The 12,152-nt window shown below is 40.3% G+C and overlaps 1 protein-coding gene across 1 annotated transcript in view; it reads left to right on the top strand.

The window, feature by feature from the left end:
• Positions 1-7,041: 7,041 nt before the first annotated feature.
• TSBP1 (testis expressed basic protein 1) overlaps positions 7,042-12,152 on the top strand; it is a 25,307-nt gene continuing 20,196 nt past the window's right edge. The window contains exon 1 of the mRNA XM_088134447.1: positions 7,042-7,184. Within this exon, the coding sequence (XP_087990573.1) occupies positions 7,169-7,184 (16 nt within the window). The 5' untranslated portion in view covers positions 7,042-7,168. The remainder of the gene's footprint in view (positions 7,185-12,152) is intronic.

The raw sequence follows: 12,152 nt of genomic DNA, 5'->3' as shown, positions 1-12,152 counted from the left end.
GATACCATACGGAACATATACCCACCATTTTCAAAGAGAACATCAGGAATTGTTTTGAAATCCTGAATCTCATTGTTAAGGAACCAGATGAACTGTGGAATGAAATCAATTTTTGTTAAGGATGAATGTGAAAAGAGATTGCCAAGATGAAGAAGCAGAATAAAGCAAACTGTTAGATCAAACCATGGAAATTTCTGAGAAGCCAAAGCCAAGAAAGTTAAAGATCTTAGGAAGGAACTTAACAAAGAAATTTAAGATGGCTGTTAGAAGCAGTATTGTAGTGATATCTGTAGATATTGACGATGGAAACAGACAAGAGTGGGTATGCTCCAGATCCCCTCTATTAAATGTTGTCATCTTGTGGTACCAAGGAAGTGTGCCTCTGTTGCAGCCCCCACCCTCTGGAACAGCATTACCCCAGAGATGAGGACAGCACCCTCTCTCTAGGGTTCCAGAAAGCTCTGAAAAACCTGGCTTTGGTCCCAGGCCTTGGGCTGATGTTTTATTATTTGTCTAGGGCCTGTTTTATTTTGGTTGATTTTGGTATCTATAAGATTATTTTAGTCTGGGCTGTCCATCTGATTTGGTGCTTTAATCTGTTTTTATGTGTTTCTAGTTTTGTATGCCACTCAGAGTCCATTGGAGTTGGGCGGCTAATAAATTCAAACTAGACAACCCTGTGGCCTGTTGGGTCATCCTTTGAGAGAAAGGTAGTGCAGTCAGATGTGACCAGAATGAACATTAAATTTTAGGCTGACCGTATTTTTTTTTACCCCAATGCTGGATGGTCCCGTGATCATCTAAGAAGAGTATATATCATAAATAGAAAAATAATTGTATTGGCAAGCAGACTTCAATAATAAGCCAATATTTACTTACCTAAACAGATAAACAGAATGACCACGGACAGGCAAAAAAGCAGTGGGAGTGATTTCCGACTTCCCCATTGACTTTGCTTGTGGGAAGCTGGGTGCATCAGAAATCACGATCACATGACCACAGGGATGCTGCAATGGCCACAAGTTTGCAAATAAAACTGGTGTGGACATATGGAAATTTCAATTTCACAGGAGTAATGGGTCCTTTTTTACGCATTCTTTAAGTTAGTGGATTTTAGGTACCCGGATTCAAAAATTGTTGCAGTATAATGTACCACTTGCACTAACTTGTGGGTACAGATAAACACAATGAGAGTTTTAGTACTATATAGATAAATAAATATATAGTAAAATAAGGAAAAACAACATTTTTCCAAAAGATCTCCAAACTCAGAAGGAGGTTCTAACCTCAAATTGGTATGCTAAATGATGGCAATGGATACTGATTCAAAAAAGATAAAGATGAATGAGTATACTAAAATTCTGTACAGTAGAGATGTCAGTATTCAAGATACCTTAGAAGTTATTTCCTATTTTCAAGAGCTTCTAATACTAGAAAATGAAGTTAGATAAACACTCTGGCATTTCCATGTTGGAAGGCTGCAGGAATTGACAGAATACTTACAGAAATATAGCAAGCAACAGAAGAAGAAGGTTCTAGCCAAACTATGCTAGCAAATCCAGAGAACAACACATGGGCCAATATATTGGAAGAGTCAGTCTACACACTAGTAGCAAAGAAATGAGACTTAACAAACTGCAAACTATTGTGCAATATCCTTAATTTCATATGCTAGCAAAATAAAGCTTAGGATCATCAAATGAAAATCAGAGTCCTACGTGAAAAGGGAGATGCCAGATCTTCAACGTGGTTTTTAAAAGGCTGAGGTACAAGAGATATTACTGCTGATGCATGCTGGATAATGAAAAAAAGAAGTCAATATCTGCTTCACTGACTATAGAAAAGCTTTTGATTGGGTTGACCATGTCAAGCTGTAGAATGTCTTTAGGATAATGGAAATCCCAGAACATCTCATTGTTCTCATGTGAAACTTTAACACAGGACAGGAAGCCATAGTCTGGATGGAACACAGCAAAAAAGACTGGCTCCGGGTTGGTAAAGGTGTGGGACAAGGCTGTACAGTTTATTTATTTAACCTATATGCTCAATACATATTGAGGGGGCTGGATTGGAAGAAGATTAGTATGGTTTTAAAATTGGAAGAAGAAATATCAATAATCTGCACTATGCTAATGTCACTACTCTGCTGAAAATGCAAATGATCTGGAAACTCTAGTAGTCAAAATAAAAAACACAGTGAAAAAAATGAAACTATTAAATATAAAGGAAAAGCTACTGAGAACAGGTACAGCAACCAGCCTTAGAATCAACAATAACTATCAGTGATGTAGTGGTGGCTAACGTCTACCCTTTAGGATCAATTACCAACAATAAAGGAAGCAGTAGTCAAGAAAGAAGCTGCAGACTTGGTCTTCTTGCATAAAACAGAAAAAAAATGAACTTATGATGTTTTGCAATTAGGCTAGATTATAGAAAGAAGAGTATCATGATGTAACTTCAGAGAAAGAGGTAAATCTACAGGTGTACTTATAACTGCTGTAAAGAAGATCAGAAGCCACTTTATATCTTTTTTCTTTTTTCCTCACCTTTTCTTTTTGTTCTTTAACTTTCTCTTTCATTTATTCCTTTTTCTTTTTTCCTTCTTACTCTATCTCAGTTTGTATTAATTTTTACTCTTGTTTTTAAAACTTTCAATAAAACTAAAATAAAAGAAAGATGCTGCAGACTAGAACCTGGTAGGGTAGCAATGAAGGCCTTGGAAAAGATACTTGAATGCCATGACTTCAATGTCTATATAGTAATCCCCTATGGAAGTGAAAGTTGGAATTTCAGAAAGCAGGATAGAAAGAGTATTGATTCTTTTGAAGTTTGTTGTTGGAGAACACTCCTGAGAATACCACAGAAAGCCAAGAAGTCAAACAAATGGATAATTGAACAAATAATCGAGAATTGTCACTCAAGGCACAAATTAACAGGTTCAAATTTTCATATTTTGGACACATTATGTGCAGATCTAGTTCTCTTTAGAAGTGAATATCGCTGGGAAAGGTGGAAGAAAAGATAACAACCAGCAGCAAGGTGGATGGACTCAATTGCAGCAGTGATGGGTACACTATTGGAAGACCTGAAGGGCCAGATTGGGGATAGACTATCCTGAGGAAGGTCTATCTATGTGGTTGTTAAGAGTTGACACTGACTTGATGTCACATAATCAGTTCTTCAACAGAAGACTTGCCTCAGGACTGGACCATCTCCTACTTTTTTCTTAGGACTAGCAACACTCATGAGGCAACAAATGGAGCTTCTCCACTCTTCCTACTGAATTCAAAATTGCAAAATATCATGAGGCATCCCTCTCTTTAAAAGTGTTTCAACTGGGAAAGGTGGAAGGAAAGAGAAGAAGAGGATGACCCAACAGCAAGGTGGATGGACTTGATTACAACAGCTAAGAGTGCACCACTGGAAGACTTGAAGTTCCAGGCTGAAGACAAATCCTAGAGAAGATCTATGCAGTTGCTAAGAGTCAACACTGACTTGATGGCACATAATCTGATTTGATGGCACTGTGATTGCAGATTCAGATGACATGCATACACTTCCAGTCTGAATTATAAGATGCTTAAGAATTAAATTTTAAAAAGATGGGGGTTTTTTGGAGGTGGCTTTGAGTCAGTGTTGACTCTTGGTGACTGTCTAGACAAGTCCCTGCAATTTTCTTGGCAAGATTTCAGAAGTGGATTGCCATTGCCTGCTTCCTAGGGCTGAGAGGGAGTGACTGGCTCAAGGTCACCCAACTGACTTCATGCCTAAGGTTACACCAGAACTCACAGTCTCTCATTTTCTAGCCTGATGCCTTAACCATTACAGCAAACTGGCTCTAGTGTGGAATTTAGTGCTGCACTAACTGAAAAATTCTTCAGTTGCAAGTCCAGGTTCTCTGCATAAAATACCTCGGTTCACGAACGCTTCTGTTCATGAACAATTCGGTTTGCGAACAGCGGCGTTCGCAAAATTTTGCTTCTGTTCGCGAACTCCGCATCAGGTGACGAACACGACCCATGGCCATCTTCCCTGCTCTGACACGTGGTCGTGGCTTCCTCTAGGTGAGATCGCGGTTGCAGACGGACACTTGCAGTGAAGCTTTTTGGTGTCGCCTCAAGCAAGGTTAGTGTTCTCTCTCTTCATACTGTACTGTACTGTACTTTGTTTCATATTTTTGTGGTTAAAAAAAGATACATATGGTTCAGAATGGATTAACGTTATTTACATTGAACCTTATGGGGAAATTTGATTCGGTTCGCAACCAATTCGGCTCGCGACCCGAATCGTGGAACGAATTAAGTTCGTGAACTGAGGTACCACTGTATTTTCAATCTCTTTTGCTCTTTACTTTGTTAAGAGATTGTGATACAGTAATTGTGGTAATAAGGTAATGACACCATTGAATTGAGCTCTACTCTGAGTGACTGTATCTGTGGGGTTTTCTTGTCAGTGTTAACAGAACTATGTGTTCTGTTACACTTTCTTCAGGAAAGGATAAAAATGAAATCCTTTGTTGCAAATAATGCAATGGGGGTGGAAAATGCAGCAGAATAGCCATCATGTAATAAATCTTTATTGAAATTGTTGCCCACCTTTTCTGACTCTTCCACCAAAGAGATTGTATAGAAGTGAAGAAATCCATCCCTGGTCAGTGGTGATATAGCAAAAGTTGTGTACAAAATTGCATCCCTGCAATCTTGCTGATACTGCAGTAATAATCAGTGCTTCACACTGCCTCTTAATGGGTATTCCTAAAGTAACATAAAGCACTTCCATTCTCCAATGCCTCAAAAGTAGTTTGAAATTGATGTTCAATTATCTTCACCTCTATTGAGTTGCACTGAGAACAAAGAATCACTGAACACTCTGTCAATTCCTACAGCAACAAAAAGTTTGTATTCCCTCTCCATTCTAAGGGAAATCCCCCATATGTATCCTTCCTTACTTCATATTGCATCCCACTACTTCCTCTGAGGAGGGTGAAGAAAAACTTTTATGCTATCTTTGAAAGACATGGTAGCACAGCTGCAGCCCAGAAGCTGGGAGGTGTGGTGAGCAAAGTTTCTGCAAATGGTAAGCACTTGCCAATAAACTTGAGAGAGTTGCAGTGTCTCAAAAAAAGAAAAAAGCAAACTAGCTTTTCAGCAATTTCAGCTATACTGCAGTTGAAAATAAATTAGTTCAGCTGACCAACAGGGATGAAAGTCTGGTATGACAAACTCTGAGTTAATCTTGCAGTGGTACAACTATTTCTGGAGGTAGTCTGAGATTAGAACTAAATTTTGAGAAAAACCAAGGTGTCAGAACCTTAGTCCATTTGAAAATTATTTCCACAAGATCTTTGCACTTACTCAAGAACTGATTTCATATAATCTTACTGGATTGCTTCTTGGCCTTTTGTCTAAGATCAGCTATCATGATTAGTAGCTCCTTTTCCCTGAAATGCTGGAAATACAATGAGCAGATTGGATTTTCCTTCCATATGTAGTGGCAATGTTGCAAAACTCAACAGTACTGAGAATTAATTCATTGTAGCATAGAAGAAATTTTGAAAGTCTTAATTCCATTCCAACCAGAGACATTTTTATTGAACTTCACCAAGCCACAAATTCCTTCAAAATATACTGAATTGGCATTGTATATGATAAAAGCTGAAAAAGTATTATATGCTTTTTATTGGAAAAGATCTCTGATCACCTCTATGGAAGAATGGTTTAACAGTAGGAATATAGGAATGTGCTTCAATGTCTAGAGCTGTGTTTCTCAACCTTGGCAACTTTAAGAAGTGTGGCCTTCAACTCCCAGAATTCGCCAGCCAGCATGCTGGCTGGGGAATTCTGAGAGTTGAAGTCCACACAACTTAAAGTTGTCAAGGTTGAGAAACATTGGTCTAGAGTAACTTCGTATCTCAAAAATAAATGTGATGCACAATTTAATCTTATTTTGAAACTGTTTCAGGACTATCATTCTACACATGGAATTGTGCTACATCACAAATGTGGGTTCTAGAGTCTTTTACACTATTTTTAAAACATCATGTGGGTTCTAGAGTACTTACATTATTTTTTAAAACATATTATTAGTTTTTCTTGTTCCTTTTATCGATTCCAGTTGGGTCAACCACATACTGTATATTAGCCATATGATACTTTACACTTGCTGGTTATTCGAGATGCATTATATATATAATATAATAATAATATATATTTATATATATTTAAAAATAAGACCAAGGGTAAGGTGCGATACAGTCTGCTGGTTTTGCCAACAGGGGCTGGGGCTAATTCCTCAGGGAGCACGCATTCAATCTAGCAGGGCTGTAGGCCTGCATTTGAAAAGGAACCTAATTCTTTCCTCACGATCAGGTCCTTTTAACAACGCCGCAGATCTGAGGGCCAAATGTTCATATGACCCCTCTGCGTCCACCTCTTCGGCTGTATCCTACCTCAGTATAAATTTTTTTTCCTCCATTTTTTTTGCCCATCGATGTCGGTAGCCCAGTAATCGAGGTGAGGAAGGAAACCTGAACTAACTCTTGGCATTCTTTTGTACCTTGCAAGTTTTGCTACTTTGAATGAAAAATACTGATCCATGGAATCACTGCAAACGCAGGATGGAGCCGCTCCTTGGATGGGGTCCGGCTCACGCAGTTGGCGTGACCCCCAGCCTCCCACCCCTCAAAAGGCTCAAGGCGTGAAAGGGCGCCATTCTCTGCCCACGAGCGAGGCCTTCGGGGTCTGGCTGAATTCGAGCTCCAAGGCAGCTTTTGAACTGGAGACTCCCTGCCCGGCTGCGCACCTAGTTGATCAGCCCGCCCTCCGGCTTTCCCGCCTGCTGTCCTGCAGCCCATTCCCCAGAGGCGGTGGGATCGTGGCTAACGAAGGGACGGCTCGGACATTCCCCCAGGAGCCAAACGAGCAGAGGCGCTCTCTGGAGGCGCTCGCCGAAAAGCGGCGGCGGCAAGGCCTGGGACAGAATCCCAGCGTCGTGATGTCAAAAAGCCTCCCGGTGACGTCGGCCCGCCGTCGTGCGGAGCTGTCCCTTGGTAGGCTGGGCGCGGTGCTGGGGGCGCTCAGTGCCGGGCCCGGGGAAAGCCAGCAACCCGCGCCTTCCTGCTGCTGCCGTGTTACCAACTACATGCGGGACTACAGCGGGTGTTGAAACCATGGGGAAGAATAAAGGTGAGGGGCTCACGTGGGGAGCCCGCTGGAAGGATCGGGCTGTTTTTGTGCGAGCGGGAGAGGTTCAAGGACCGGTTTATTACCACCCACGGCGACCTCTGGGTCATAGGGAGGGATGCCCCCGAAACTCAGGGGCGACTTGGTGTACTAGCGAAGTGTCCGAATAGGACTGCGAAGACAACTCAAAAGCCAGTTTCAAATCTTTAGTCAGCCCAAAACTTCTCTGGGTCAGTCATTAACCAGTTTAGCATATTGCATACTGTATGAGCAAACAAACCTCATTATGACTGAAGCAAGATGAGCGAATCCAGACCTTGTTTCCAGTTTCACGGACAGAAATAGGTTGCTGTGAAGATAAAAGTGGGGGTGAGGAAAGGCTGCCATCTTCTGATCCTTGATCCTCTTGAGACAACCTTCCATAATTACAAAAAATAAAACAGCTGCAGGAAGAGTGCAAAGTTTTCTGGTGCTTTGGACCAGTCATGAGTCCCATCTACCTCACAAGGCTATAAAAATGAAGTCATACTTAAGAAAATACAGTTATAAGGTTGATGGAGACATCACAAATATCAACAAGTTTTGAGATCTCCAGACCTCTTTATTGGGAAGATGTTAGGAAAGGTTGATTGACACCCAGCGTGTTGGAGTGAGGAAGAAAGGCTAGTAGTGTTAAAACTGGGAAATTGACAGATGAAATGTGGGAACAGTGTAAATATTCAAAAGAGGATCCTTCTGGTTCTGTGATATAGGCAACCTCTTTTGGTCCACAAATATTCGTCATTTCTACACCATTCCTGAGGCAGCCTTAAGTAGTTCTTAGCTGTTCTGGTTTTAAAGTATAATAAAACTTTGATTTAGTGAATTTTGATGTAACAGACTTTGGATGTAGCAGATGGGTTTTCGTTGCATTTGCACCATTTTATGTCATTTGCATAACAGTGTCACTGTGAATGACATACTTTTTGATTTAATAGTCAGCCTCAAGTATAGGTGTATAACATTTTAAATGAACCACAAGGCCCATAGTCTTTCTCCCCACATAGCCAAATCTGCTTTTTGTAGTATCTTGTCTGAAGCCTTCCTTAACATGGGTTTTTGAAATTCTAATGATTCACTTGTAAGGAAATCAACATGCATCTGCTGAAGGTACACCTTGTTTTGGCTGTAGACAATTTAGAATTAAGCCCTGGAAGTGAGAAGAGATATTAGGACAGAGCTATAGAGAATGTTGGCAGAAATTAATCTGATCTCCACATTGCAAGATGATCTCTGCAAATCAAATCTTAAGGAAGCTAGTAGTGGTGGTATGGGAACTTACCATCTGAACTACATGTGCCTGGCTCACAATTTTTGCCACGTCAATTGAGTTGGCTTTAAGGTGACATTTGGAAAGCACAAGTAGTGTTAAATGCTTCTGTTCAGGATCCCCGGGATTCTTTCTACTATCACAAACCATTTTTACACAATGATCCAATCTGAGAATTGAGCATTCCATGTTCAATGAGAATACTCAGGCTTCACTTGGCTCAGTTTTTGAGGTATGTATGAGAGGGGGTTTCTCAAACCTTGGGACTTCCTCAAACTGCTGGTATTTCCCTCGTTTTGGCTATGATAAGAACTGGGATCTGAGACCTGAGATAACTATTAGTATAAAGAAGCAGAACCTGTCTGGAATTCTTTCCAATTGCATCTTTTTACTCTGGACACTGCTTTCCATTTTCCCCCTTCAGTTCTCTACTCCCTACTAATAATAATTTATCAGCCATTAACAGCTAAATGGAACATTTATGTTCAGTGTCACTGATTCACAAAATACAATTTTTAGGAATTGATAAAGGCATGGTTCTGCAGCCATAATGAATATTTGTTTCTGTTCTAAAGCAGCTGTCACAATGTTGAAAATATTTTTGTTTTCAACAGCAAGGCAATGTTCCTGTTGTTCCCAAACTTGACTAAGGTGCACTTCCTCAAAAGTAACGAACCTCTTCACGAACTGTGGATCAGTTTGTGTTGGTTGACACACTCTTGTGCATCCTTTGTATCTATGGCCACTTCTGGCTCATATCAGTCCTGGCCTCCCAGTCCTGCTCCCTGCAGAGACCCAATCATAGTACATTAGAAGGACACAAAAGGGTTCATTTTGTTTCCCATGCATTGATGCGGGATAGATTATTCTGAGAGTTGCATGTGTAACACATTAGGAGGGGCCCAGATGAAGCTATAGATTGATCTCTTGTGTGAAGTAACTCTGTAGGGAGAGGAAGGCAACCTTTGAGGGAACCTATTGGCCATAGTGTGTTGGCCTTATTTTTTCCCTGGTTACGTGAGTCTTGGTTTCATAAACTACATTAAGCTAACAACCCAGTGGCCAACTGATTGGAAGAGGTCAGTCTACATTTCAATACCAAAAAAGGGAGACTTAACAGTGTGTGCAAACTATCATACAATATCTTTAATTTCACATGCTAGCTAAATAATGCTTAGGATCATCCAATGCAGATTAGAGCCCTACATGGAAAAGAAGATGCTAGATGTTCAGGCTAGGTTTAGAAAAGGCTAAGGAACACAAGACATTATTGATGATGAATGCTGGATAATTGAGAAAGCCAAAGAATATCAAAAAGAAGTCACTATATGCTTCATCCATTATAGAAAAGCCTTTGATTATGTTGATCATATCAAGCTGTGGAAAATGCTCAGAAAAATGGGAATCGCAGGACATCTTATTGTCCTCATGAGAACCTTATATACAGAACATGGTGAAACAGACTGGCTCCTGGTTGGCAAAGGAGTGCGACAAGGCTGCATACTCTCTCCTTTTTTATTCAACCTATATGCTGAATATATATTAAGGAAAGCTGGATTGGAAGAAGATGAGCGTGGTTTTAAAATTGGAGGAAGAAACATCAATAACCTGCGCTATGCTGATGACACTAGCCTGATAGTTGAAAATGCAAAGGATCTGTAAGCCCTAGTCAAAGAGCACAGTGAAAAAATGGGACTAAAATTAAATATAAAAAAGACCAAACTAGTGACAACAAGTAGAACAATCAGAATTGACAATGAATATATCAAAGTAGTGGATAGCTTCTGCCTTTTAGGATCAACCATCAACACTAAAGGAACCAGCAGTCAAGAAATACGCCGCAGGCTAGCATTTGGTAGAGCAGGCATGAAGACTTTGGAAGAGATATTTAAATGCTGTGATGTGTCTATACCTACAAAGATGAGAATCATGCAAGCCATGGTATTCCCTGTGATACTCTATGGAAGTGAAACTTGGACTTTGAAAAAGCAGGATAGGAAGACTATTGACGCCTTTGAACTTTGGTGTTGGAGAAGATGCCTGAAAATACCGTGAACAGCCAAGGAAACAAACCGTTGGATCATTGATCAACCCAGAGTTCTCACTTGAGGCACAAATGACCAGGCTCAAATTATCCTACTTCGGACACATTATGCAAAGACCCAGCTCTCTGAAAAAGGCTCTAATGCTGGGAAAGGTGGAAGGAAAGAGAGGAAGAGGACAGGCAACAGCAAAATGGAGGGATTCAGTTACAGTAGTGATGAGTGCACCTTTGGGAGACTTGAAAGAACAGGTTAGGGACAGATTGACATGGAGAAAATCTAGATATGTGGTCGGTAGGAGTCAAAAATGACTTGATGGCACATAATCGTTTGTAGGATATATATATGAATAATTTTTAAAAAATCACATGGTTGCACTCTTTTTGCACTGAATTTTTCAACACTATAGGCAGCGTATTGCTTCTTTTCATGATTGATTATTTGTGTCTTATTAAAAAATTCATTCACAAATAGACAACTGTAAAAACTATTTATCATTTTGTGTGTTACCAGTTGGGATACTCCTCATGAATATGATGTGTGAATGTGATATGTGTTGGGAAATTGGGCACTTTATTACTATTTGAAAAATCTCCATCTTTTGGGTCAGGTGGATGCACTTGGAATCTTGAGGATATGTTACAGGCACTATCACAAAATGGCTACTTCAGTAAGCATGGTCAGTAAGCATGGCCATTTCCCTGGCAATAGTGTGGAAGTTGCTTGCTACAGCTTTCTTCCATTTTCAACATTCTAGTCTAGCCTACAACTCTGGAATTTCCAAATACTAACCATATCTGCACCTGTTTAGATTTTCTGAGATTTGCCAACATAGCTAAGTGCTAAGCATTTTATTTACCAATAAATATGAAGCAAGACCCCTTCATGGATCACTGCCTTGTCGTGGCGAAGGGACTTGCGTAACTCAGTGAAGCCATGAGCTATACCGTGCAGGGCCACCCAAGACGGACGGGTCATGACAGAGAGTTCTGACAAAATGTGGTCTACTGGAGAAGGAAATGGCAACCCACTCCAGTATCCTTGCCAAGAAAACCCCATGGACAGTGTTGAGCATGAAACTGAGGAAACTCAGGGAGGCAGTGAAGGACAGGAAGGCTTGGCGCGATATGGTTCATGGGGTCACGAAGAGTTGGACACGACTTAACGACTGAACAACAAAAATGAGGCAGGGAGTTTGATGAGCACCAAGAAAGATGGTTCATGGACACATTGGTGCCCACAGGCTATACTTTGGGGAATTTTGCAGCCGGAACCTATGTGGTAGCATAATAAATAATTGTACAATTTTTTTTATATGAATTAGATTGGAGGGCTGTTGCTATTTACAATTTTACTGTAATTAAAAAAAAATTCTTTGAAATATTTTGTTGGAAAATGTTTTCAGGGAGGTAGGTATATCTTTTACTATTTTCTTCCTTGGCCTCTATTAGCACTTTGGCATTCAGTAATTGGTAGTTTCTGATCCACCACTGTGTACATTTTACACAAAAAAGGATTATATCAAGCAGCTGGCCATAATTTTTGTTCTTGGCTTCTGGTGCTTACAGGACTGCTGCCCAGAGTCACTTGTTGAGATGGGTGGCTATACAAATGAAATGA

This window comes from Python bivittatus, unplaced genomic scaffold (genome assembly GCF_059951505.1).
Source record: "Python bivittatus isolate LINGU-HERP-01145 unplaced genomic scaffold, Pbiv_v1 ctg000000_np1212, whole genome shotgun sequence".
NCBI lineage: Eukaryota > Metazoa > Chordata > Lepidosauria > Squamata > Pythonidae > Python > Python bivittatus.
The sequence above is the reverse complement of the archived record's forward strand: the minus strand, read 5'-3'. Positions and strand labels throughout refer to the sequence as shown.